Source organism: Bufo gargarizans, chromosome 1 (genome assembly GCF_014858855.1).
Source record: "Bufo gargarizans isolate SCDJY-AF-19 chromosome 1, ASM1485885v1, whole genome shotgun sequence".
In the NCBI taxonomy this organism is placed as follows: Eukaryota; Metazoa; Chordata; class Amphibia; order Anura; family Bufonidae; genus Bufo; species Bufo gargarizans.
Genome location: NC_058080.1, coordinates 349,843,350 through 349,871,303, shown reverse-complemented (window position 1 = coordinate 349,871,303; position 27,954 = coordinate 349,843,350). Strand labels below are relative to the sequence as shown.

General features: G+C 45.1%; 1 protein-coding gene across 4 annotated transcripts in view; it reads right to left on the bottom strand.

Annotated features, from left to right (window-relative positions):
• The window catches only part of PIAS4 (protein inhibitor of activated STAT 4), a 95,134-nt gene that overhangs the window by 16,159 nt on the left and 51,021 nt on the right, over positions 1–27,954 (bottom strand). For all 4 annotated transcript variants that reach the window (XM_044268460.1, XM_044268450.1, XM_044268477.1 and 1 more), the window contains exon 2: positions 19,511–19,955. In XM_044268460.1, coding sequence (XP_044124395.1) covers positions 19,511–19,955 — 445 coding nt within the window. The remainder of the gene's footprint in view (positions 1–19,510; positions 19,956–27,954) is intronic.

The following is a 27,954-nucleotide window of genomic DNA, read 5'->3' as shown; positions in this document are numbered from 1 at the left end:
AATGGCATGCTCTATAAAAATGTCAAACTACCACAAAAAATGTAATTCCAAGCGATTACAAAGTCATACGTACCCCAAAATTATAAGTGTCATCTCATCATAAATTAGATCCTACCTAAGACAACTTTGGTTCTCACAATATGGGAACACTAAAACAGCTTTTTTTAGTTAAAAAAATGCTGTTATTGTGTAGAACTTAAATAAATAAAGTATACTTAGTTATTGCCACGGCTGTAAGAACCTGCTCTATAAAAAATAAATAAAAAATAATGAATCACACCATAAAAAAAGTTATTTTGTCACCTTACATCACAAAAAGTTAATACCAAGCGATCAAAAAGTTACATGCACCCTAAAATAAAAAAAGAAAGGCTGGCTTTCAGAATATGGAGACACTAAAATATATTTTTTTTCTTTCAAGAATGCTTCATGTAAAACTGAAACCAACCAATTTGGGTATTGTCGCATCCGTTACAACCTACTCTATAAAAACCACATGATCTAACCTGCCAGATAAACATAAATAAAATTAAAATGGTGCCAAAACAGCCATTTTTGTTACCTTGCCTCACAAAAAGTGTAATACAGGAGCAACCAAAATCATATGTACCCTAAAATAGTACCAACAAAACTGACACCTTATCCCATAGTTTCCAAAATGGGGTCTTTTCTTGGAGTTTCTACTCTAGGGGTGAATCAGGGGGTCTTCCAATGTGACACTGACTTCAGACCTGAACTGGCCCTTAAAAAGGTGGGTTTTGGAAATTCAGAACAATTTGAAGATTTGCTTCAAAATTTCTAAGCATTCTAACGTCAAAAAAAAAAAAAAAAAAAAAGTCTTACAAAATGATCCAAACATGAAGTAGACGTATGGGAAATGTAAAGCAATAACCATTTTAGGAGGTATCACTATCTGTTTTAACAGCAGAAAAATTTACATTTAGAAAATTTAGAATTTTTCCAAATTTGGGGTAAATTTGGCATTTTCTTTATAAATAAAAATGAAATATTTTGACTCAATTTTATCATTGTCATAAAGTACAATGACTAGAAAATCTCAGAATGACCTGGATAAGAAAGTTTTAAAATTACCACACAGTGACGTGTCAGATTTGCAAAATTAGGCTGTGTCCTGAAGGGGTTAAATGACTTATCCTCCAAAAATCAGCAGCTATCAACAGGATCCGTATGGCCCCAGCAACCATAATTTTCACCACTCACTACAACAGGGGTGCAGAGCACTCTATTCTGGAGGACTATGAAAGTAGTGATAGTTACGCATGAACCCCATTATTCCATTTAATATCTATGACTGACCTATTAGAGCGAGCTTTGCTACCTCTGTCACTTCCACAGACTCCCCTGGAGCAAAGGGCTCAGGACCGCTGTTCTAGTAATCAGAGTTTGAATGGAGCAGTGGACAGTCAACATGTGCACCCTGTTGCTCCATCCAATGTATATGGGACTGATGGTGGCAGCAGAACAAAGTTCTTGGCCATCTTTAAGTCCCATAGACTCCTCCAGAATGGCGAGGAAAAAGATCGTTTTCTAGGTATTGTGAGAGTAGGGATGAGTGAATCGACTTTGGATGAAACATCCAAAGTTGATTTGCATAAAAGTTCATTAGAACACTGTAGGGAGCTATACCTGAAGTCATGGTGTGCCACAACTAGGCATAGATCTTTACAGTATGTAGTATCTATTGACCATAGCTCAATTCACTCAAAGTGCATTTAAACCACTTATAGCTAAGGATATGCCTACGAAAAAACATGATCTTTTCTGGAAGGGTCAAACATAGTAGGTAAAAATAAATATTAAAGGGGTATTCTCAACACGCCGTTTAATACTTAGCTGCTCCCGGTGCGCCGTCCACTTCCTGGTTTCGGAACTCGGCAGGGGGCGGGCTCCATCTTGATTGAGGTCTTCTCCCGGCCAGGCGCTGTACTGAACGCGCACTCCGCGCATGCGCCCTGGTGACTTCTTCCTAGCAAGTATACTATACTATACTGGCCAGGAAGAAATCACCATAGCGCATGCGTGGCCTCAGCGTGCATGTTCAGTACAGCACGCGGCCGGGAGAAGAAAAGAAGTTGCCTGCGCACACGCGGCCACCACAATTCCTGAGAAGAGCAGTGGCTGTAACCAGGGGAGACGGAAGACAACAGTCAGGTAAGTATAGGTTTATTTTTTTTCTAAGGGGTGGGGATTTAATGAAATATATTTAGAAAAATGATCACTTAAATCATTAAGTCCCATAGTATTAGGCTAGGTCTACACGACGACATTTGTTGCGCGACATTTTTTGCACCAATGTTGAGCGACAATTTTTTAAATGGCAGTCTATGGTGTCGCACTGCAACATGCTGCGACTGCGACACCATAGACGGCCATTATAAAAAAATGTCGCGTGACATTCGTGCAACAAAATGTCACGTGACAAATGTAGTCGTGTAGACCTAGCCTTACAGGTTATAGCTACTAGAGAGGGGTCGTTGAACCAGGGAGTTATGCTGATTGCCTGATTAGGGGAATAAAAAATTCCTTCCTGACTCCAAAGTGAGGAAAATTGGCTTCTACCTCACAGGGGGTTTTATTTTTTTGCCTTCCTCTGGTTAAACTTACAGGGTGACAGGCCGAACTGGATGGACAAATGTCATTTTTCGGCCTTATGTATTAACAGATTTAACAGTGATTTTTAAGATGATAATACCCCTTTAAATACTTCCCCATAGATTTTCATCTGCAATGTTAAAAAGAGGGTCGGCCCAAGATTTAAAGAGAACCTGTCACCGGGATTGTGTGTATAGAGCTTAGGACATGGGTTGCTAGATGGCCGCTAGCACATCCGCAATACCCAGTCCCCATAGCTCTGTGTGCTTTTATGGTGTCAAAAAAAAGATTTGATACATATGCAAATGAACCCGAGATGAGTCCTGTCCCTGACTCATCTCACATACAGGACTCATCTCAGGTTAATTTGCATATGTAATATTTTTATTTTGCAAATTAAAAGGCACACAGAGCTATGGGGACTGGGTATTGCGGATGTGCTAGTGGCCATCTAGCAGCCCATGTTCTCAGCTCTATACACAAAATCCTGGTGACAGGTTCCTTTTAAAAAGGAGCCCCTCCTCTGTTTTGAGAGACAGCTATAGCATCCAGAGACCATTACAGCTTTCAGAACAGAGGAGAGGGGTTTGGAGAGCAGGGAGCACTTTCAGCACCACGACCTAACAGAATAAAACTTCATATTCACACTACTGATCATAATAGTACCACAAAGTTAATGTCTCCTGCTCTTCCCAACCCCTAGATAGTATAGTTAGCAGTTTTGCATGGTCAAAACTGTTGCCAGTCCATTTAAAGAGTACTGCTGTTCAAGTTCATTTTTAATACTGTAGGGACAGTGATGTTAAATATTTTTGCAATCTTATTTTTAGGGAAAGAGGTTTGTCTGTACTAGAAAAGTCTAAACAGTCTCCTCAGCAGTGCTCAGTTTAGGACTGCAGTAAACAATTAATCGAGTACTCTAATAACAAAAAATTAAATAGACAGTTTTCCTTTATAAAAACTCAGACCCCTGCCATCAGTCCAACACCCTTCGTTCTCCCCTGTGTGATCAGCCCCTCCATGTCCCCCCCCCCCCCCCCAGTGCCATCAGACCAGCCCCTCCATGTCCCCCACTGCCAGTCAGCCCCTCCATGCAATCCTTTGCCGGCTGTCCCCCTTCAGTGCCATGTCCCCAGCGCCAGTGAAATAAAATACTTACTTTCCTGTAGGGGCGCCGCTCAACAGCTCCTTCCTCTTCTCCGCAATAGATCCTGAAGTCACACAGCGTCAGGTCATAGTGCACGTAAGCGCGCACTATGACCCGACGGTGTGTCAGGATCCAGTGCAGCGTGGTATGAAGCAGATTTGCATCGTTGATTTTTCTGTGACGAATTACTCAATTCAAATCGAGTAATCGTTTCAGCCCTAGCTCAGTTACTGCATAACTAAGGAGATGCCATCTTCTATATTATATGGAGTGCTGAAGATGCCCGTGTGTAACATACAGAGGTTTCCAGCCACATCTTGTCAGTACCCCAGTCTATGTACATGTGCCCTAACCATTGTAATGCTTCGCAATCTCGACAATACTTCTTACCAAAGAAATATAGCTCACAGAGCAGAGGTAAAATTAGCAAAAAGCATTTGCAAAAAGATTCTTCCTGGCCCTAGGAACACCCCCTGCCAAGTTACGTATCCATCAATCTGTTCGACTGGCAGGTATATTTGTCAGTTTTAATGTATATTTCTGTGTATAGTTTTTATAATAAAACAATTTAATCGTTCCAGTTTTGCCCTTGTTACCCGATTTGGTCTACGCCACAATTGTTTTCAGCAGGCACCCAGTTCCGATTACTGCCCGCCAGTGTTTGGAAATACATAGGGCGTACAGGTACCCCGTGTCCTTAAGCATTGGGAAATCAGGGCATACCTATTGGTGCATCTGGCCAGAGGAAGAAAAAGATCTTTACGAACATACTGCTGGCTACTTTAAAGTATAACTGTCATTTTTATTTTTTTGAGTATTGGATTGTGGTGATTAAACGTGGCTGGCGATTTTTAAAATGTCAAATCACAAGCCATCTAACACATCATATTAGTAAAAATTATGTGTTAAATGGCTTCCCTGCTCCTCTGCTGGTCCTTTTGGTCGGTTGGTTCCAGCAGAGGAGCAGGCATCACAGTGAGTAGCACCAAACATAGCCCCAGATCACCCCCCTGCACCCCAATTAACCCCTTGATCACCCCTTCTTGCCCCTGTCAATCACTAGTGAAAGGAAAGTGATCAGTGTAAACGGTCTCTTTTTTTTTTGACTGTTAGGTTTTAGGATAGTTTAGGCCCCTTGGTTAGGTAGTTTAGGGATCGGTTAGCGCCCAGCCCACCGCACCACAGACACTTATTCGCTGATTAGCGTATCGCTAAATCAGCATTTGTACGTTTATAGTATCTGTAAGTGATCAAAACTGATCAGTCAGATCTATAATAGTATTAGTGTCACCTTAGTTCGCCCTCCACCCAAAACGCAGTGTTTGCCTGATCGGTCACCCACACGTGCGTTCACCCACGCCTGCCGCAGTGACAATTTTTTTTATTTTTTTGATCACTGCACATTCACTTCACAAGCGCTGCGGCGATAAAAAAAAAAAAAGAATCAGTTTTGATATTTTTTTATCAACCGCAGCAGCCTCCGGTACTTCGCTAGCCTCCCATTTGTAAGATAGGCTTGCTTTTTTTCTTGGGTATTCTCAGGGAATACCCCTAAATTTAGTTGCCCAAATGTCAAACGGGGGTATCCTTCTGAAGAGGCCTACAGGCTTCTGACCCAGTCAGATGAGGAATGGGAACCCTCATCTGATGAATCTAGCGGGTCAGAATATGAACCTGTAGAAAGCAGTGGCAGTCTGACTCAAAGTTCGGACGAGGAGGTTGAGGTCCCTTGATAGCACCAGGCATACCCGGCCCCGTGACGCTAGACCACAGGTTGCGCAGAATCCGCTTCAAGGGCAGCAGAGTGGTGCTGGCGGATTACGTGGTGAGGCATACACCCACAGCGCAGCCCATCCTGGACCTAGTACCAGCACTGCCGTACAACATGGTGAAGTGGCGAGCACCAGAAGGGCAGTTGAAGCTGGGACGGTGGCACATGCAGTAGTTACCCCGTCGCAGCCACCGCACAGACAGGCCTGTAGAGCCCCTAGAATCCCTGAGGTGCTGGCAAACCCTGATTGGCAGTCCCCAACTTCAGCTGCACCTGTAGTTCCCCCTTTCACCGCCCAGTCTGGAGTTCGGGTTGAGACACCTCAGATCGGTTAGGCCCTGGGATTTTTTGCGCTGTTCTTGACTGCGGAGCTCTTGGACTTAGTCGTGGCAGAAACAAATCGGTATGCCACACAATTTATAACCGCCAACCCGGGAAGCTTTTATGCCCAGCCTTTCCGGTGGAAACCAGTCCAAGTTTCCGAAATTACATTTTTTCTGGGCCTTCTCAACATGGGTCTAACTAAAAAGCATGAATGGCGGTCATATTTGTCCACGAACCCAATTCATCACATGCCCATGTTCTCTGCTGCTATGTCCAGGACACTATTTGAGACCATGCCGCGTTTCCTACACTTTAGCGACACCACCTCCCATCCCAGAGGCCACCCAGCTTTTGACCGGCTCCACAAAATTCGGCCCCTCATAGACCACTTCAACCAGAAATTTGCAGATTTGTATAGCCCAGAGCAAAACATCTGCGTAGACGAGTCCCTAATACATTTTACCGGGCGCCTTGGCTTCAAACAATACATCCCAAGCAAGCGCACCCGGTATGGGGTCAAATTGTATAAGCTCTGTGAAAGGGCCACAGGCTATACCCACAAATTTTGTGTCTATGAGGGAAAAGATCAGACCCTGGAGCCGGTCGGTTGCCCTGACTACCTGGGGAGCAGTGGGAAGACAGTCTGGGACTTGGTGTCACCCTTATTCAGCAAGGGGTACCATCTTTATGTGGACAATTTCTACACAAGTGTGGCCCTCTTCAGGCATTTGTTTCTAGAACAGATTGGCTGCTGTGGCACCGTGCGACCTAGTCGCCAGGGCTTCCCCCAACGGCTCGTTACCACCCGTCTTGCAAGGGGGAAGAGGGCTGCCTTGTGTAACCAAGAACTGCTCGTGGTGAAATGGAGACAAGTGTGACGTTTACATGCTCTCCTTCATTCACACAGACACGACAATCCAAATTGAGCGGGCAACCCGTGTCATTGAAAAGCCGCTCTCAGTCTACGACTATAACCTTCACATGGGAGGGGTGGACTTCAATGACCAGATGTTGTCTCCGTATTTAGTTTCCCGACGCACCAGACGCTGGTATAAGAAGGTGTCTGTATATTTAATTCCATTGGCTCTGTATAATAGTTTTGTTCTCTACAGTAAGGCTGGGAGAACACGATTCTTCCTCAAATTTCAGGAAGAGATCATAGAGAACCTGCTGTATTCAGGAGGTTCCGTGGCCCCAACCACTACTGTAGTGAGCAGTCTACACTAGTGACATTTCCCCAATGTCATTGCTGGTAACTCAAACCAACCGCCACTCTGAAAAAAATGTTGCGTCTGTAACAGGAGTGGAATAAGGCGCGACACCAGCTATTTCTGTCCTGACCACCCTGCCCTATGCTTAGGGGAGTGTTTCCGGAAGTACCACACACACAGGTACACCTAGCATAGGGATCACATCTCACCAGGACAGGCACACAGGGCTATTAGGGCCCATTCACACACAGAGCTGCTGCAAACTTCTCCTTTCACCTGGGACAAAGTGCATAATGCACTTCGCCACATCTTTGGGCGATTTGCGCTTTGCACATTGTCCCATGGGGAAGGAGAGGTTTGTCCTATAAAAGGTAAAAAAAAAAAACACACCAGTAAGCAAAAAGGTTAACGTTCAGTTCAAAAAGTTAAAGTTTATATGTTCTGTTCAAAAGTTACTCTAAAGTTAATAAAATTATTGCGTTGCGGCCTGGTTTTTATTTTTATTTTTTTTTATTTTTTTACCTTCCAGGTGGACCAACCGATCGACTAGCTGCAGCACTGATGTGCATTCTGACAGAAGCATTGCGCTGCTGTCAGATTACAGACAAGTCTGTGTATGCGGCGCTGCAAGACGAGATTTCTCCTCTGCAGTAAAAGATATGTTTGCCGAGGAATATGAGCTGAGGAGGAGGCGGTGTTCATATGCTTTAGCAAACACTTTGTATATAAAAAAAAATAAAAAAAAATCCCGGCAATGATTTATTCATCCACATCGATTGATGTGAATGGAGAAATCTGGTTTGCCGGGGCATACGAGCTAAGTGGGTATGGATGTTGGGCGGAGCTCCTATGTTCTGGCAGACGCCTTTCCCTTCCTTTTTTTTGGGCAGAGATTTTTTCATCCACATTGATCGATGCGAATGAAGAAATCTCTGCCGTTCATTTTTTTTCTTTCAGCCCAGAGGCTGAACGGAAAAATAAAATAAAAATCTCATTACCTGTATGCTCAATATAAGGAGAATAGCAGAAACTCCTAATGCTGGCCATACATGTAATGATTGCGGAGACCCTCAAATGCCAGGGCAGTACAAACACCCCACAAATGACCCCATTTTGGAAAGAAGACACCCCAAGGTATTCGCTGAGGGGCATATTGAGTCCATGAAAGATTGAAATTTTTGTCCCAAGTTAGCGGAAAGTGAGACTGAGAAGAGAAAATTATTTCCGCTAACTTATGCAACAAAAAAATAAATAAAAATTTCTATGAACTCGCCAGGCCCCTCATTGAATACCTTGGGGTGTCTTCTTTCCAAAGTGGGGTCACATGTGGGGTATTTATACTGCCCTGGCTTTTTAGGGGCCCGAAAGTGTGAGAAGAAGTCTGGGATCCAAATGTCTAAAAATGCCCTCCTAAAAGGAATTTGGGCCCCTTTGCGCATCTAGGCTGCAAAAAAGTGTCACATGTGGTATCGCCTTACTCAGGAGAAGTTGGGGAATGTGTTTTGGGGTGTCATTTTACATATACCCATGCTGCGTGAGAGAAATCTTCGTCAAGTGCCAACTTTGTATTAAAAATAAATAAATAAAAATTGGAAAACTTCTCCTGAGTACGGCGATACCACATGTGTGACACTTTTTTGCCGCCTAGGTGGGCAAATGGGCTAACATTCCAAAGAGCACCTTTGGATTTCACAAGGTTTTTTTATTATTTTTTTTTACAGATTTTGATTTCAAACTACTTCTCACGCATCTGGGCCCCTAAAATGCCAGGGCAGTATAACTACCCCACAAGTGACCCCATTTTGGAAAGAAGACATCCCAAGGTATTTTGTGGTAGGCATAGTGAGTTCATGGAAGTTTTTATTTTTTGTCACAAGTTAGTGGAATATGAGACTTTGTAAGAAGGAAAAAAAAGAAAAAAAAGAAAAAAAAGAAAAAAATATCATTTTCCGCTAACTTGTGACAAAGAAAAAAGTTCTATGAACTCACTATGCCCATCAGCGAATACCTTAGGGTGTCTACTTTCCGAAATGGGGTCATTTGTGGGGTGTTTTCTACTGTCTGGGCATTGTAGAACCTCAGGAAACATGACAGGTGCTCAGAAAGTCAGAGCTGCTTCAAAAAGTGGAAATTCACATTTTTGTACCATAGTTTGTAAACGCTATAACTTTTATCCAAACCATTTTTTTTGTTCAAAGACATGTAGAACAATAAATTTAGCGAAAAATTTATATATGGATGTGGTTTTTTTGCAAAATTTTACAACTGAAAAATGTCATTTTTTTGCAAGAAAATCGTTAAATTTCGATTAACAACAAAAAAAGTAAAAATGTCAGCAGCAATGAAATACCACCAAATGAAAGCTCTATTAGTGAGAAGAAAAGGAGGTCAAATTCATTTGGGTGGTAGGTTGCATGACCGAGCAATAAACGGTGAAAGTAGTGTAGTGCAGAAGTGTAAAAAGTGGCCTGGTCATGAAGGTGTTTCAGCTTAGGGGGGTTGAAGTGGTTAATATCTCCTTGGTGGCCCTATTTAAACTTTTCACTGTGTATTCAATTACCCCTTAATTCCACAGTTTAGTTCCTTGTACTGCCTACTTTTACCTCCGCTTAAAATAGGGTTGCTAGGCAAGGTCCTCTGTTGAAGGAAGCACCAGGTGCAAGGTCACATTCCTGACAGCCAGGGACTGTAAGTAAATGATTAAAGCCAGGTCCTCCCCAGCAGCTGATAGCAGTGCCTGGACTGTGTGCACTTCTCCCTGTCCCTGCGCTTGGCAGACACTCCCTCACTCAGCAGAGCCGAAGCAGCGCAGACCAGGGAAGTGAGATCTGCCATCTGCTCAGTGTATAAACGAAAGCAACATGTGGTAAGATGACCCCTTTGTGCTGCAGGAGATTTAGGGCCGTTTCACATGAGCGGATGCCGTGCGTGGCATCCGCTCCGTGAAAGAGTGCCAAGACCCGCTGCAGACTGCAGAGGCACGGAGCAGTAACATGACTGTTAATGCTCCGTGCCTGTCTGTGATCTCTTTCCTACGAAATCACAGTGACAACTGTGATTTCGTAGGAAAGAGATCACAGACAGGCACGGAGCATTAACAGTCATGTTACTGCTCCGTGCAGGTCCATGAAGGTGGAACACTTCAGTTTTATTCTAATGCATTCAGAATGGAAAGCAATCCGCTCAGTATGCCTCCAGTCTCCAGTTCAGTCTCTCTTACGGTATTTGGCCGGAGAAAATACCGCAGCATGCTGCAGTATTTTCTCCAGCAAAAAATCCAGAACACTTGCCGGAATGTCAGAGCATTAATTTTTATAGAAATGTATTAATGCCGGATCCGGTACCAATTGTTCGGTAAAAACGGATCCATTTTTCCAGATGACACCAGAGAGAGGGATCAGAAAACAGAACTGTCTGCCGGAATCCTCTAATGCAAGTGTGAAAGTACCCTAAACAATAACAATTGGTATTGCCACAACCAAAAGTAACTAGAATATCACATTGATTATGGCTTAAAAAAACAAAGCCAGAATTGTAATTTTTTGGGTCACCTTGCCTCCCTGAATAAAAATGTACACAAAAAGGGCATAATTAAAGTGCAGCTCGCTTGGAAAAAAAAATTAGAGTTACGAGGTCAAAATATGGCAACATGGAATTTTTTTTAATGCTGTCAATTTTTTTTATCACACAGTGAACATGATAAAACCCAAAAACATTTTTTAGTACAAATTGTCCAGCAAACAATCTGGCTGTTAACTTTAATTATTATTATTTTTTTTTCTTTCATTAAGACTCTTTGAAGGCAGGGAGTAACAAAGCAAAAGGTTTGTTTGGATCTTAAGCATTTAACTCTAGAAGAGCACCACCTTTTAGGTTGAAGACATGTATGCTTAGCGACTTTCTGGTCTACACTGCCTGCATGTTACTGAAGTTCTTCTACTGCCCATTGGGAGGTGCCCTGGGGAAAGCATGGTGACCGCATATGTGGTGGTAAAGTGTGTCCTTGAAAAGTGAGGCATCAAGGTTGTATCCAGGGACAACAGGAGAAGGTACAGTATGTGGATTAGGGTACTTTCACACTTGCGTTTTCTTTTCCGGCACCAAGTTCCGTCAAAAGGGCTCAGTGCCGATGTTCTGCCAGATTTCTATAACTTGCGAAAAACACTATACCGGAAGTGACACGGCCGCACAGGAATCAGCTGAAGGAGGGTGTATGTGGCGCTGCGCAAGCGAACAGCCACCGGGTAAGCAAAAAAAAAATCATTGCAGCGCCGTGGGAGAAGGACTTAATGCACATGCGTGAAACTGTACACCGCGTGTGCGCACTTTGGGGTAGAAGATTTTCAGCGGTAAGGTTAAACTGCTCCTGATGATTTGTGCATGCGCACTCAGGAGTAGAGAGATCTGATGGAACATTTTGCTCTGGAAAATCTACCTACCCCTAAGTGCACAGATGCGGTGTACGGTTTCGAACATGCGCATGAAGTCCTTCTCCTGTGGCACCGCAATGATTTGTTGATAAACCAGTTGATGTGAGCTTGCGCAGCACCGCACACACCCTCCTCCAGCTGATTCCTGTGCGACCGCGTCACTTCCAGTATAGCGTTTTGGCAAGGTATAGAAATCTGGCAGAACACCGGAAAAGGCATATGCCCATGCATTCTGAATGGAGAGCAATCCGTTCAGGATGTCTTCGGTTCAGTCTTGGACTGATCAGGACGGATACAATACTGCAGCATGCTACAGTTTTATCTCTGGTGCCAAGAAACCTAAGACTTGCCTGAATGCCGGATCCGGCATCTTTTTCCATAGGAATTTATTAGTGCAGGATCTGGCATTTAAAATACTGTATGTGTCCTTCCGGTCTGTGCATGCACAGACCAAAAAAAAAGATGCCGGATGACATCGGAAAGACTGATCCGGCATTTCAATGCACTTTTCTGACTGATCAGTCTTACAAATGCCATCAGTTGCCATATGTTTTGCCGGATCCGGCAGGCAGTTAGGCGATGGAACTGCTTGCCGGATCACTCTGCCGCAAGTGTGAAAGTAGCCTTAGAGTGAAAGTTTCTTTTAAAAATTGGGAAATCCATATACACTGAATGTGCATTCAGTTTGTCTATTCCTCTACAACAGATTGTTACTTCAATGTCTAGCTGAGGATCTCTAGAGGAAACCAGGCCCTTGAGTCACAGCCCAGCTTCTTCTGACACAGTTAAAGTGATTGCAGGGTGACAGCACTTATTCCACTCCTATGAGACTCCCACTCAGGGTCTCAGAGGAATGAATTACATGAGATCTTTGCACACAAGATATTGTAAGATTCAGCTAGTCTGAATGGTGGTTATATGGTGCAGCAAGCAACTGGAACCCATAAATAAAGGCACCAGTAGTAAAATGGCCAGCATCACTAACATTTTGTGAGGTTTCTTTTCTAGCCTTAAGATGTTGTGCAAATTTTGTCTCATCATATACCAGTCATGTCTGGCAACCTGCTGTTTACTCTGTCCACCAGTCAATTTTCCACGACGTGTGACCATTTAGCAGTCTTGCGCCATGTCAGCCTGATTGGAATAGTGCATCCCCGAAGTATCATGACTTGAGGGACAACATGGCAGGACACATGTAATATTTTATTAGAATCAACCAGCTATGTACAAATGCTGCGATAATAAAAGCCAAACTTGCCTCGTCCAGAATTCTAGGCCCATAATGCTGAAGGATGGTGAGGATTATCAGCTACACTGACTGTATGTCAGATGCAGCAGCTACTAAGCCCAAAATAACTCTGGGGACACCTAGTGGATGCATGTGAATATACAGCAAACAGAGGCTACAGTCAAAAGCTGCAACCGCAGCTAGAACTCGTGTCATTTGCAACTGTTGTAGTCTACTTTTACACTGGCGCTTTAGCTTTCTGTTTGTGAGATCCATTCAGGGCTCTCACAAGCAGTCCAAAACAGATCAGTTTGCATTCTAAATGGAAACAGGATCCGCTCAGAATGCATCAGTTTTCCTCCGTTCAGTCTCCATTCCGCTTTGGAGGCGGACACCAAAACGCTGTTTGCAGAGTCTGATGAAACTGAGCCATAGCCAGATTGTCGTAGAAAACGGATCCGTCCTCCATTGACTTTCAATGGTGTTCAAGATGGATCCATCTTGGCTATGTTACAGATAATACAAATGGATCCGTTCTAAATGGATGCAGACGGTTGTATCATCTGAACTAATCTGCACAATGACAGATCCGCACAAAATACCAGTGCAAGTGCTCTTTCACACCTGCGTTATTGTCTTCCGGCATAGAGTTCCGTCGTCAGGGCTCTATGCTGGAAGAATCCTGATTCAGTTTTATCCTAATGCATTCTGAATGGAGAGAAATCCGTTCAGGATGCATCAGGATGTCTTCAGTTCCGGAACGGAACGTTTTTTGGCCGGAGAAAATACCGCAGCATGCTGAGCTTTTTGCTCCGGACAAAAATCCTGAAGACTTGCCGCAAGGCTGGATCCGGAATTAATGCCCATTGAAAGGCATTGATCCGGATCCGGCCTTAAGCTAAACGTCGTTTTGGCGCATTGCCGGATCCGACGTTTAGCTTTTTCTGAATGGTTACCATTGGCTGCCGGGACACTCCAGAGTGACGTCAGGGCGCCCCACGCGCATGGATGACATGATCACATGGCATCACATTCTGGAGCGCCCCGGGAGCCGCACGGACGGTAAGTATACTGCTCCCCCGCTCCCCACTACTACTATGGCAACCAGGACTTTAATAGCGTCCTGGCTGCCATAGTAACACTGAACGCATTTTGAAGACGGATCAGTCTTCAAATGCTTTCAGTTCACTTGCGTTTTTACGGATCCGGCGTGTAATTCCGGCAAGTGGAGTACACGCCGGATCCGGACAAGGCAAGTGTGAAAGAGCCCTAAATAAAGTTTAAAAAAAAAAAAAGGTTAAGATATTTCTTCAATGGTTCTCCCATAACCCCCATAAATGGAGTGCCTGTTCGCCATTATGTATTTTTATACATTTTCTTCTGACTAGGGCGAGTCATTTCGGGCAAGAGCACGTGTTTCCATTAGTATCGGTAGTGAGCCGCCTTATTCATAGTTTTCTATTTCTATTAAAGTGCCTGGCATTCGCGGTCCACCAGTGTCCGTGTTTTGCGGACCTGCAATTTGCGGAATGCAAAACACTTGGACGTGTAAATGGACCCTTAGAGTGCATGGGCTTCGATGAGCCGAAGTTAGTTATTCATGAAGTCACACGTGACTTCACTGAATAACGTCAGTAATTGATTTTTAAAGTGGAAAACCACTTTGAAATCAAACTATGCTTCGGTTCCGAGGTACTAGTCGGAACACCAAGATTTACTGCAGACACATTAAAAATCTACAATAAAAAAGTGACTTTTTTGGGAGGGTTTTTCCAATTTTAATGTGACAGGAGGTTAAAGAAAAATGAACCGGTAATTTTATATACAGACCAAAGCAAAACGTATTAAAAAAATATTAGGGGTGCAACGATTCATCAATGTAATCTATGCAAAAAAATTCTCAATGCAGTTTCCCTGCATCGAGGAACAGTTTAAAATCACATGACCACGGAGAGCGAGTGAAGATAAGCCTCACTTACCGCTCTATGGCCTCCCGTCCGTGCTGCAAGGGCCAGGGCCTTACGTGCACACAGTCAGCGTGCTGGCTGACGCTGTGTGTGACGTGAGGTCCTGCCCAGTGCATGACGGGAAGTGGGAAAAAGATGCGGCCCGTCTCCTGCATACTCCATGTCTGCGCACTACCAGGAAAGGCAAGTATAAGTTAGCAGGGGACAGACTCTGCAAGGGGCTGATGGCGCTGAGGGACATGGATGGAAATAGCATAGAAGGGCTGATGGCGCTGGGGGACATTGTGGATGGCATGGAGGCACTGGGGAGGGGGACAGATGGCAATGGAGTACTGAGCACTGGGGGAGGAGGACATTGCAATAGATGGCATGGAGGGGGCAGAGGGGGACATGGCACATAGGGGCTGATCTGATGGCAGTGGGGGACATCACATGGCAATGGATGGCATAGAGGAACTTGCGGACATGGCAATGGATGGCATGGAGAGGCTTGTGGCACTGGGGTGGGGGGAAGCTGAAGGCCCTAGGGGGACAGAGCTGATGGTACCGGGGAGAACTGATGCACTTTGGCTGATCACACAGGGGGGAACGAAGGGTGTTAGGGACTGATGGCAGGGGGCGTGATGAGTTTTTATAAAGGAAAACAGTCTTAATTCAATTTCTCTTATTATACTACGCTATTAATCGTAAAAATAATCAGTAGAATACTCGATTGCTAAAATAGTTTGCTGCAGCCCTAAAAAGGATTCCATCTCCTCTGAAAGCAGTATGAAAAGTAGGGGCCTTTTAGACTGCACCATTTTCAGGCCAATTATTGGGAACAAGCGGTCACTGGAACGCTCGTCCCTGATAACTGGTCCGTATAAATCGAGCAGCCAATCTATTTTCATCCTTACAAACTGTTTTCTATAACCAACAGAATGAGAGAACTGTGGTAGCAATTGTTCCAAGCACATTCACAGCAAACATGGCCTGCGCTACCCATCGGTACTTGTACTGCCTAGGCATCGTGCAGTGTAAACCCTTATTCACATGTCGGGCTTGGTTAGTGATTTCCATCAGGGATTGAGAGCCAAATTAAGGAATGGAGCCTCCACAGACACAAGGGTAAGATCTGCTCCTGTTCTGTGTTTAGAGCCACATCTGGCTTTGGCTCAAAAATCACTGATGGAAATTACTGACCAAACACTGACGCATGAATAAGGCCTCATGCACACGACTGTTCTGTTTTTTTGTCATTGTAGAAATGCCTATTCTTGTTCGCAAAATGGATAAGAATAGGACACGTTATATTTTTCTGCGGGTCTACGGAACAGAGCAACGGATGCAGACAGCACACGAAGTGCTGTCATCATCTTTTGCGGCCCCGTTGAAGTGAATGGGTCCGCACCCGAGCCGCAAGAACTGCGGCTCTGATGCGGACCAGAACAACGGTCGTGTGCATGAGGCCTAAGGCATACTACAGTCCTGACCATACCTTTCTGGTGCAGATCTGGCTCTCTAATCCAGAGAAAAGCTTTTTATGCAAATAAGGGTTCGGTGCACTGTAGGCCGAGCCACTCTATTGCACCTGGTTTCTCCTGCATCACTGCTGCTGTCTCAGATATTTCAGGGTCTGTTAATTGAACAAGGGAGGTAGGTATGGGCAGCATTACTGGAAGATCAATCATGCACCATACTAAGCGGCCGGACCCACGATGCACCATAAACCTTATTTGCATAAGGGACGCATTTCTCAGGCTTATAAGACTGAATTCCCATAAAATTGTATGGCTATGTTTTGAGGCACATACCCTACAATGCAGGGGCAGCAGTTTATCAGCGCTTCTGCCTTCTCCTTAATGAGCGCTCTGCAGTTTAGACCCGGCATTCACGTGATCGCCAGGTGTCTCGGGAGCAGAGGCGCTCAGAGCTGCCAGGTCCCAGGAGGAGATGCTGGTCAGCTCTGCCTTTTACAAAGCCCCCATCCTTCGAATGCCTCAGTTACAGTGGAAATAGTGCAAGAAAGCCTCGTAGTCTCAGTTAGGTCTTTCGGTGACCTCTTGGGGACAAATTATGTGGAAATAAAACAAATATGATGTGGCATATGATGTGTTCTACATTTCCGCTGTTAAGCTTTGTATTAGGTGGTGAACACAAATAATGCAAGCGAGTGATCCATAACATGAAAAACACGAGCCGTGTGCAACAGGCCCCACTTGGTATAATGGAGTCCATGGGGTTCCAGTCATGTGACCCACGTTTTGCCAGACAAGAGTTTACTGTGCTACTTCGTACTGTATTTTTTGACAGAATCATAAAAGGAGGTCCTTAAAAAGGGTCGTCACTTCAACAAATGGCATTTATCATGTAGAGAAAGTACAAGGCACTTCCAAATGTATTTTCATTATCCATATTGCTTCTTTGCTGGCTTGATACATTTTTCTCAGTATCACAATACATTAGAAAGTGGATTGTATTACCTCTCTACATAATAAATGCTATTTGCTGAATGACTCCTCTGATGCACATATGAACATAGCCCAACAGAGGAACAGACCATTGAGTTCTAAAAAACACTTAAACCTTCTTTTACCCAACAGCTACCAGTGAAGAGCGCTGAAAAGATAAACATTAGATCTACTGGTCCTACTGAAATCCCCAGGATCGGTCATCCCCTTCATGCCCCCTGCCGTATGTCAGGAGTTTGGAGTAGTCCTGTCTGACACTAGCCAGCAACTGACCTGGCCGGCGCATTGCATGTTACCGCTACATCGCAGGCTGTGCAGCATTGGGATAGCAGCCTGCAATGTACCGGACATCTGTCTTTCCACTGACTTACTCTGTCTGCAGAGCGAGTGTGGCTGAAGGAATGTGCTGCGGCTGGAGGTAGGAGAGCGCGTGTCTGAGCCGGCAGATGCACAGTAGCTGGGAGAACAGGGGCTGTTGTGCTGGAGCAGGCTTTCCTGTCACACGTGGCTGCTCTGTCCTTAGGTGTACCTGTGCCCCCTGGTCACTGTGCTGCTGTGAAAAATTCTCTGGAGTGCAGCTAAACTACTGACAAAAGGTACCTACAGTGTCCCCCTGAAGCCCATCACTGTATATACCCCTCCAACAAGTAGGTCGTCAGCAGCAGCAGTATATATACACACACACACCTTCTCATTCAAAGCGTTTTCTTTATTTTCATGACTATTAAAATTGTAGATTCACACTGAAGGCATCAAAACTATGAATTAACACATGTGGAATGATCTACTTATCAAAAAAGTATGAAACTGAAAATATGTTATATTCTAGGTTCTTTAAAGTAGCCACCTTTTGCTTTGATTACTGCTTCGCACACTCTTGGCATTCTCTTGATGAGCTTCAAGAGGGAGTCACCTGAAATGGTCTTCTAACAGTCTTGAAGGAGTTCCCAGAGATGCTTAGCACTTGTTGACCTTTTGCCTTCACTCTGCGGTCCAGCTCACCCCAAACCATCTCGATTGGGTTCAGGTCGGTGACTGTGGAGGCCAGGTCATCTGGCGCACCACCCCATCACTCTCCTTCATGGTCAAATAGCCCTTACACAGCCTGGAGATGTGTTTGGGGTCTTGTCCTGTTGAAAAATAAATGATGGTCCAACTAAACGCAAACCGGATGGAATAGCATGCCGCTGCAAGATGCTGTGGTAGCCATGAGGGTTCAGTATGTCTTTAATTTTTAAATAAATCCCCAACAGTGTCACCAGCAAAGCACCCCTACACCATCACACCCCCTCCTCCATGCTTCACGGTGGGAACCAGAGTCCATCCGTTCACCTTTTCTGCGTCGCACAAAGACACAGTGGTTGGAACCAAAGATCTCAAATTTGGACTCATCAGACCAAAGCACAGATTTCCACTGGTCTAATGTCCATTCCTTGTGTTCTTTAGCCCAAACAAGTCTCTTCTGCTTGTTGCCTGTCCTTAGCAGTGGTTTCCTAGCAGATATTCTACCATGAAGGCCTGATTCACACAGTCTCCTCTTAACAGTTGTTCTAGAGATGTGTCTGCTAGAACTGTGTGTGGCATTGACCTGGTCTCTAATCTGAGCTGCGGTTAACCTGTGGACCGGCTGGTGACTCAGATGAACTTATCCTCCGCAGCAGAGGTGACTCTTGGTCTATCTTTCCTGGGGCGGTCCACATGTGAGCCAGTTTCTTTGTAGCGCTTGATGGTTTTTGTGACTGCACTTGGGGACACTTTCAAAGTTTTCCCAATTTTTCGGACTGACTGACCTTCATTTCTTAAAGTAATGATGACCATTCTTTTTTTTTTTTGAATTTGTATTATGGCAATAAAAAAAAGCAGCTTACAGTCTATTCAGTAGGACTATCAGCTGTGTATCCACCTGACTTCTCCACAATGCAACTGATGGTCCCAACCCCATTTATAAGGCAAGAAATCCCACACCTGTGAAGTGAAAACCATTTCAGGTGATTACCTCTTGAAGCTCATCAAGAGAATGCCAAGAGTGTGCAAAGCAGTAATCAGAGCAAAAGGTGGCTACTTTGAAGAACCTAGAATATGACATTTTCAGTTGTTTCATACTTTTTTGATAAGTATATAATTCCATATGTGTTAATTCATAGTTTTGATGCCTTCAGTGTGAATCTACAATTTTCATAGTCATGAAAACAAAGAACACTCTTTGAATGAGAAGGCGTTTCAAAACTTTTGGTCTGTACTCTACATACACAGACTTTGTTTTACTATATAGTGCTTATTTCACATGAAAAACTACCTTCAAAATATATCAACATTTCAGTCTATTCTATTAAGATTTGTTACAAGTAACTGAAAACATCTTAACTCACCAAGCTCCGTTGGTTTTAAAAGTTCATCCACTACATCATAAAAGGGCAGCTTCACAAGTCGAACCTCAGGTTTGGTCATTACTTTGGGAGGTATACGGGAAAGGCCATTAACATGTTTGCCATAGAGGGCTGGGTAGTCCATGTTAGGTGGAGAAAGAGAAGTCCTTGGGCCCGATGTTCCATGGTCATAAGATGGATGGACAGCCAAAGAGTCTGGTGAACGGTGTGGTTGTGGCACTGGGGCAGCAGGAACAACATCAGTGACCTTCTTTGAATACCTAGTCTCATAAAGCTCCTTTATTTTCTTGAAGACTTCAGGGCTGCAATCAAACTGCACCAGTTGCAATGCACGAGTGACAAGCTCATGCTTCAAACCACTTTTACTGCGTCCAACATATCCCAGAAGCATCTGAAGATCTGATACTCGAAAACTCATGACCATGTTCTTAAAAAAAAAAAAAGAAAAAAAGAAAAAAAGGTTAAAGTGTCATATTAGTACTTAAAGGGGTTATCCGACAATTACAAATCCCATTATCCATTTATCCCAAAGGACAGATGAGGGGACATCCTTTGCATCTGGAGGAAAGAAGGTTTGTACACAAACAGAAGAGGATTCTTTACGGTAAGAGCAGTGAGACTATGGAACTCTCTGCCTGAGGAGGTGGTGATGGGGAGTTCACTAAAAAGAGTTCAAAAGGGGCCTGGATGTATTTCTGGGGTTTATTACTACAGGGAGTTAGGGCTCATGCGCAGGAATAGGGTTGTTTCGGGTATCAAAGTTTCAATACGATACCAGGATTTCCATTTTTTCAATACTGGGGTGCGCAGTCTAGTATCACAGAACTTGGAGCGAGTTGCTGTCAGCGTGCTCCAAGTTCACTCAGCAGCCTCTCCCTCCCCCCTGTGCCACCACTGCCAAAGAGGAGAGATGGGAGGAGAAGTGGCGGGCGCACTGCGCCAACAATGAAAATTAACGTCTAATGCAAATACAGGAGGCGGCAGAATCACATAGCCAGTGCACCCCACTCCCCAGTATTAAAAACTGGTGGCAGTGGCCACAGGGTCCCCCCTCCCCTATTGGTGGCAGTTTCTAATCAGAGCCCCAGCAGTGTAATCCTTGGGCTCCGATCAGTTACCATGGCAGCCAAGATGCTACTGAAGCCATGTGTACTATGCACAGGGCAGCAGGGAGAGTGTGAAGTCCTATTCACCCTAATAAAAGATCTATTAGAGTCGATTCACACGTCGGAAGTGTATTGTGGATCTGCAATACACCCGGCCGTCACCCCCATAGAAATGCCTATTCTTGCCCACAATTGCAGAGAATAGGACATGTTCCATTTTTTTCCAGAGCCGCTGACCGGAAGATCAGCGGCACGCTCCAGAAATGCGGACAGCATGTAGCCCAAGAGGTGGGTATTTATGCAGGGAATCATTACTAGTCTAAACAACAAAGCTCCTTGCTGTGAGTTTTGTTTATTTCTGGCACAGGCAGCATGGCTGTGCACCTTGTGCTGATGAATTTCAGGGAAAGGTCTAAGGCATCTATGACGCTTGTACAGACATTATTGCACCCTCTGGAGGCAACTATACCCCCTTTTTTTTAAATCATTCCAGGGCTTGTTAATTATCTTGGACAACCCCTTTAAGTATAAATTTATATTAATCTGCCAGTTAATCCTCTGCAGTATTTTCAAGCACACCTATGGATATATTAAAGGGGTTTCCCCAAAGAGGTGATGGTATATCCTCTGGGTTGTCCCTGCTGTGTACCCATATGCTGTGCTGGGAAAAACACAGGCTCATTCCACTGAACAGATATGTTGCAGTCAAATTCACTGCAGAAGACTGTCATTGTGCTAAGAAACACATGGATGTCCCGTTAACCCATTAGTGACCAGCGTGTGTGCACGTGTGTGGTTTGGGACGACGACGACGGGGGAGACCCATGATCGCCATGAAAAAAGCAGTTGCCCAGCCTTTTGTGCGTTTGTAAGGTGACTCGAAACACATTCACTAAGGGGTTAGGTTTATTATTTCTTAGGCAGGGTACTGGCTGTCCTTAGAGACCAGCACTGTATGGAGACTCGATGGAAGTGCTCCACAATAGGGAATTTATTGGCAATGCTTCATAGGAAAGAATACACAAAAAAGGTTTCATCTCGCTTGCGCCATCTTGTGGAATTAGCTCCCTACAAGTCAAAATCCAACTTTTCAACAAGCTTTGGGACATTCCAAACAAATTAGCTTATTTACATGGAATATCATTGGCAATAATCGTGAATGAATGTCAGTTCCTGATCTCTAGTCGCTCATTAGTTGTACAAGGTGATGTGCTGCTGACAATTATTCGTTAAGTGTAAAAATTCTGACCAGCAGCCCCCCCCCAATGTATTATGGACACCTGTGCGACTGACTTGCCACCTGCCTGCCAGGCTGCCACCACCATAATTCCTCCTTGTTCATCATGTCATGGGGGGAGGTACTGGAGGGACTCATGATGGCTCACCGCGATTAGCATAGAGGCAGCAGCAGCCAGTGTAATAGGAACCGACAGTGGAAGCTAGCCCCACCCTCCAACCAATCAGAGGAAACCAGCAGTCCAGCACTGACTCACAGCACAGGGGGAGTCGTGCAGGGACTCAGAATCGTCTGAGAGTTTATTAGTCAAAAGAATCGAATGAGTCAGAGACGTGTCACAGAGTCCCTGCCAGGCTTACTGCTCTGCGGCTCCCTGTCTCCCGACAAGTCCGTCCAGGGGGTGGGGAGTGTGTACAGGGTGCATGCAGCAGTCTAGCATGTAGCAGATCAGGAAGTCTGGCAGGGACTCTGACACGATTCTTTTAACTAAGGCCTCTTAGTTGTCCAGATCCGGCGTGTACTCCACTTGCCGGAATTACACGCCAGATCCGGAAAAACGCAAGTGAACTGAAAGCATTTGAAGACTGATCCGTCTTCAAAATGCGTTCAGTGTTACTATGGCAGCCAGGACGCTATTAAAGTACTGGTTGCCATAGTAGTAGTGGGGAGCAGTATACTTGCCGTCCGTGCGGCTCCCGGGGCGCTTCAGAATGACGTCAGAGCGCCCCATGCGCATGGATGACGTGCCATGCGATCACGTGATCCATGCGCTTGGGACGCCCTGACGTCACTCTGGAGCGCCCCGGGAGCCGCACGGATGGCAAGTATGCTGCTCCCCACTACACTTTACCATGGCTGCCGGGACACTATTCAGAAAAAGCTAAACGTCGGATCCGGCAATGCGCCGAAACGACGTTTAGCTTAAGGCCGGATCCGGATCAATAGCTTTCAATGGGCATTCATTCCGGATGCTGCCTTGCAGCAAGTCTTCAGGATTTTTGGCCGGAGCAAAAAGCGCAGCATGCTGCAGTATTTTCTCCGGCCAAAAAACGTTCCGGTCCGGAACTGAAGACATCCTGAACGGATTTCTCTCCATTCAGAATGCATTAGGATAAAACCGATCAGGATTCTTCCGGCATAGAGCCCCGACGACGGAACTCTAGGCCGGAGAAAAGAACGCAGGTGTGAAAGAGCCCTAATAAACTCTCAGACGATTATCTGAGTCCCTGCAATAACTATACATTGTAAGTCCCTCCTGACCTTCGGTTCACTTGAGACTGAGCCGACTCAGCAGTCGCTGCTGTACTGCGCTGCTTAACTCAGCCTGGGGGCGTCACCCGATTCTGACGCGAGACGTCGGTCGGTGGGCGGAGACAGTACATTCGGAGCAAGCAGGAGGAGCAGCTGCTGGAAGAAACTGGTAGATAATGATGGGGAACCCATTTTTTAAAGGCGATGACGTCACAAAATATACAGCGGTATTTAGGAAACAGCGATATCGCCATATCGCAGTTTTTTTTTATACCGCGGTATATCGTGATACCGGTATATCGCCCAACCCTACCTTAGTCACACGAAACTAGGGTGAATTACTACTGTATTCATGTCTATGCATTTTAAAATACGAATCTGAAGTTGACATTGATACTGGCTGGTACCTCGTTACAAAAGAACACTTCGGAATCCCATTTCAAATTGTTTTTAAATACACAGAAAGGAATACCATAGTAATTTACCAAAGTCTACCACGATTTCGGGAGAGACGCAATTTGCCTCTGCTGAGCCAATACAAATTTTACTTTGGATCTATAGAAGTGTGTGAGCGTGCGTGTGCGTAGGTCAAAGTTTTTTTTTCTCTGCTAAATGGGTATTTATTGCAATATATACCTTTATTTTGATACATTTCTTGACATCCTTATCGTGGGAATATTTTTGATATCACCCAAACCTAGATCACACAGGAAATCACAACATCATAAGTCATTATGTCTGACAAAGGTACAGTTTAGTCTGGAGCAAACAGAACTTGTTTCACGCATCGAACAAGCTCATGTGAAGTGGGTCTTGCCTGCCACTGTGTTGCATCTAATGGAATCTGCTCGGTTGAAAATTAGGTAAGCAAAACGCAGCAGTTCATTACAATGCCTGGAAACACCATCAGCAATATCCAGGCTAACCTGAAAACAAAAGGGTAAGTTGAGCAGCTATAGCAAAGCGAGGGCTCCAGAACCCAGCTGCACCCCACAGGGAAGGTAAAAAAAAGTGCAAGGAAAGCTCAGATTAACAAATCTGACTTTATACCTGTCAAATCCAATAAAGCTAAAAACAAACATTTCTGGGGATCTCAGTGTTGAGTCTTTGTTGCTTACACAAAAAGTCACTGTTATTCTACACCTATCATTAAAGGGGTTTTCTGTGGTTTTGCCACGATAAATCATCAGTGGGGGGTCCGACACCCAGCACCCCTGCTGATCAGCTGTTTGAGAAGACACCGGTGAGCACTGTGGCCTTCTTGCATTTTACAAATCACACTGCTGTACATTGTATTGTGGCTGTGCTTGGTAAGGGGCTGAGTGTACTACCAAGCACAGCCACTACACAATGAACGGTGCTGTGCTTAGTAAACAGAGGAGGGGGTAACAGGTGTCATACCCCCACTAATCAGATATTGATGACGGTTGAAATCTCAGAAAACCCCTTAAAAAACATTTTTTATACAGATAACATTTTCCCACCACAGCAGAGTAAACTGAAAGTGGATTCATTATCAACAGTATGTTCAATCTCTGTGCCGACTGCAACAGACATACAAGATTGTGTATAGAATTTATGGAATAGTACTAGTGAAATGAAAAACAGCAACAAAATATAAAAAATAAATAAAATAAGTCACTGATTTTGTGTATAAATCTGAGGACATGGGTTGCTAGATGGCCACTAGCACATCCGCAATACCCAGTCCCCATAGCTCTGTGTGCTTTTATTGTGTAAAAACGATTTAAAACATATGCAAATTAACCTGAGATGAGTCCTGTCCCCGACTCATCTCACAAACAGGACTCATCTCAGGTTATAAATTTGCATATTTTTCATTTTTTTTTTTACACAATAAAAGCACACACAGCTATGGGGACTGGGTATTGCGGACATGCTAGCGGCCATCTAGCAACCCATGTCCTCAGCTCTATACACAAAATCCTGATTACAGGTTCTCTTTAACCACTACAGGACCGCCGCATGCAGGACCGTGTCCTGCCAATGCGTCCTCTCGCGAGAGGCGAGATTTCGGGCAGAGCCGGCCCGCACATACGCAGTGCGGGCCGGGAATCGTTAACAGTATTTCTGGTGGTAGAAACCCTTTTATGTAGCTGACTGACATTAGCGATGCGCTAATGTCAGCACTACATAACAGTATCGAGTACCAATTCCCGAACCGTGCGCTTCTGTATTCGGCGCAGGCGCAGTGAGTGAATGCCGCTCTCCTGGTGCCGGCTTCCTCATTGTAACTTAGTTGGCGCAGGCGCAGTGAGGAAGCCGGCGCCGGGAGAATACAGAAGCGGACAGCGCAGGCGCTGGAGTTGGTACTCGATACTGAGAGGTTTCACGTCAATCAACAGGAGCGGGGCTGGCTTGAGGGACGCGATGGGCGGCTGAAATGGTTAGTGGACGGAGCCCTCTAGGTGCTAATGACGCCCACATAGCACCTAGAGGCTCATTAGCATATCTATGAAAAGTATGTTTTTAACAAAAACGGCTGCAGGAACAACTGTTAGAAACATACTGTTATGTAGTCAGTCAGCTACATAACAGTATTTCTGGTGGTAGGAACCCTTTAAAGGAGTATTTCATCACCAACCTGCCAGCCAATGATCAGCGCTGGCAAATTGGTGGGGGGGGGAACACACACACACACACACACACACACACACACACACACACACACACACTGAATCGGAAGCCATATAACACTTTATATTTATAATTATAAGGTGTTAAATGGCTTCTGTGCTCCTCTGCTGGTCCTTTTCGTCGGTTGGTCCCAGCAGAGGAGCACACATCACAGTGAGTACACCAAACACTACACTTAGCCCCCAGATCACCCCAATTAACCCCTTGATCACCCCTGTCAATCACTAGTGAAAGGGAAAAAAGTGATCAGTGTAAAAAGTCACTTTTTTTCACTAGTATTGACTGTTAGGTTTTAGGATAGTTTAGTCCCCTTTGTTTAGGTAGTTAGCGTCGGTTAGCGCCCAGCCCACCGGACCGCAGTCACTGATTTGCTGATTAGCGTATCGCTAATCAGCATCGCTACTATTATAGAATCTGCAAGTGATCAGAACTGATCAGTCAGATCTATAATAGTATTAGTGTCACCTTAGTTTGCCCTCCACCCAAAATGCAGTGTTTGCCCGATCAGGCCTGATCGGTTGCCCACACGCGTGTTCACCCACGCCCGCCACAGGGCCAATTTTTTTTTTGTTGATCACTTCACAAGCGCTGCGGCGATAAAAAAAATAAAAATCTGTTGATATTTTTTTTATCAATCGCAGCGGCTTCCGGTACTTCGTTAGCCTCCAATTTGTAAGACAGGCTTGCTTTTTTTCTTGGGTAGTCTCAGGGAATACCCCCTAAATTTAGTTGACCAAATGGCAAGTAAGGGGTATTCTTCTGAAGAGGCCTACAGGCTTCTGACCCAGTCGGATGAGGAATGGGAACCCTCATCTGACGGATCCAGCGGGTTAGAATACAAACCTGTAGAAAGCAGTGGCAGTCTGACCCAAAGTTCGGACGAGGAGGTTGAGGTCCCTGATACCACCAGGCGTACCCGGCCCCGTGTTGCTAGACCACAGGTTGCGCAGGATCCGCTTCAAGGGCAGCAGAGCAGGGCTGGCACTGTCGGATTACGTGGTGAGGCATACACCAGCAGCGCATCCCATCCTGGACCTAGTACCAGCACTGCCGTAGAACATGGTGAAGTGGTGAGCACCTGAAGGGCAGTTGAAGCTGGTACGGTGGCACGTGCATTAGTTCCCCCATCGCAGCCACCACACAGACAGGCCCGTAGAGTCCCTGAGGTGCTGGCAAACCCCGATTGGCAGCCCCCAACTTCAGCCGCACCAGTAGTTCCCCCTTTCACCGCCCAGTCTGGAGTTCGGGTTGAGACAGCTCGGATCGGCACTGTTTTTTTTTTTAGCTGTTCTTGACTGCGGAGCTCTTGGACTTAGTCATGGCAGAAACAAAAATCGGTATGCCACTCAATTTATAGCCGCCAACCCGGGAAGCTTTTATGCCCAGTCTTTCTGTCCAAGTTTCCGAAATTAAAATTTTTCTGGGGCTTCTCCTCAACATGGGCCTAACAAAAAAGCATGAATTGCGGTCATATTGGTCCACGAACCCAATTCATCACATGCCCATGTTCTCTGCTGCCATGTCCAGGAAACGATTGAGACCATCCTGCGTTTCCTGCACTTTAGTGACAACAGCGCCTCTCGTCCCAGAGGCCACCCAGCTTTTGACCGGCTCCACAAAATTCAGCCCCTCATAGTCCACTTTAACACCAAATTTGCAGATTTCTATACCCCTGAGCAAAACATCTGCATAGACGAGTCCCTAATACATTTTACCAGGCGCCTTGGCTTCAAACAATACATCCCAAGCAAGCGCACCTGGTATGGGGTCAAATTGTATAAGCTCTGCGAAAGGGCCACAGGCTATACGCACAAATTTCAAGTCTATGAGGGTAAAGATCAGACCCTGGAGCCGGTCGGTTTGCTTGACTACCTGGGGAGCAGTGGGAAGACAGTCTGGGACTTGGTGTCACCCTAAGGCTACTTTCACACTTGCGTTTGGAGCAGATCCGTCTGGTATTTGTACAGACGGATCCGCTCCTATAATGCAAACGATGGTATCCGATCAGACGGAACCGCCTGCATTATATTTTACTAAAAAAGTACAGTACAATTTGTATTTAGACGGATCCGTCCAGACTTTACATTGAAAGTCAACGGGGGGAGGATCCATTTGAAAAATGTACTATATTGCGTCATCTTCGAACGGATCCGCCTCCATTGACTTCCATTGTA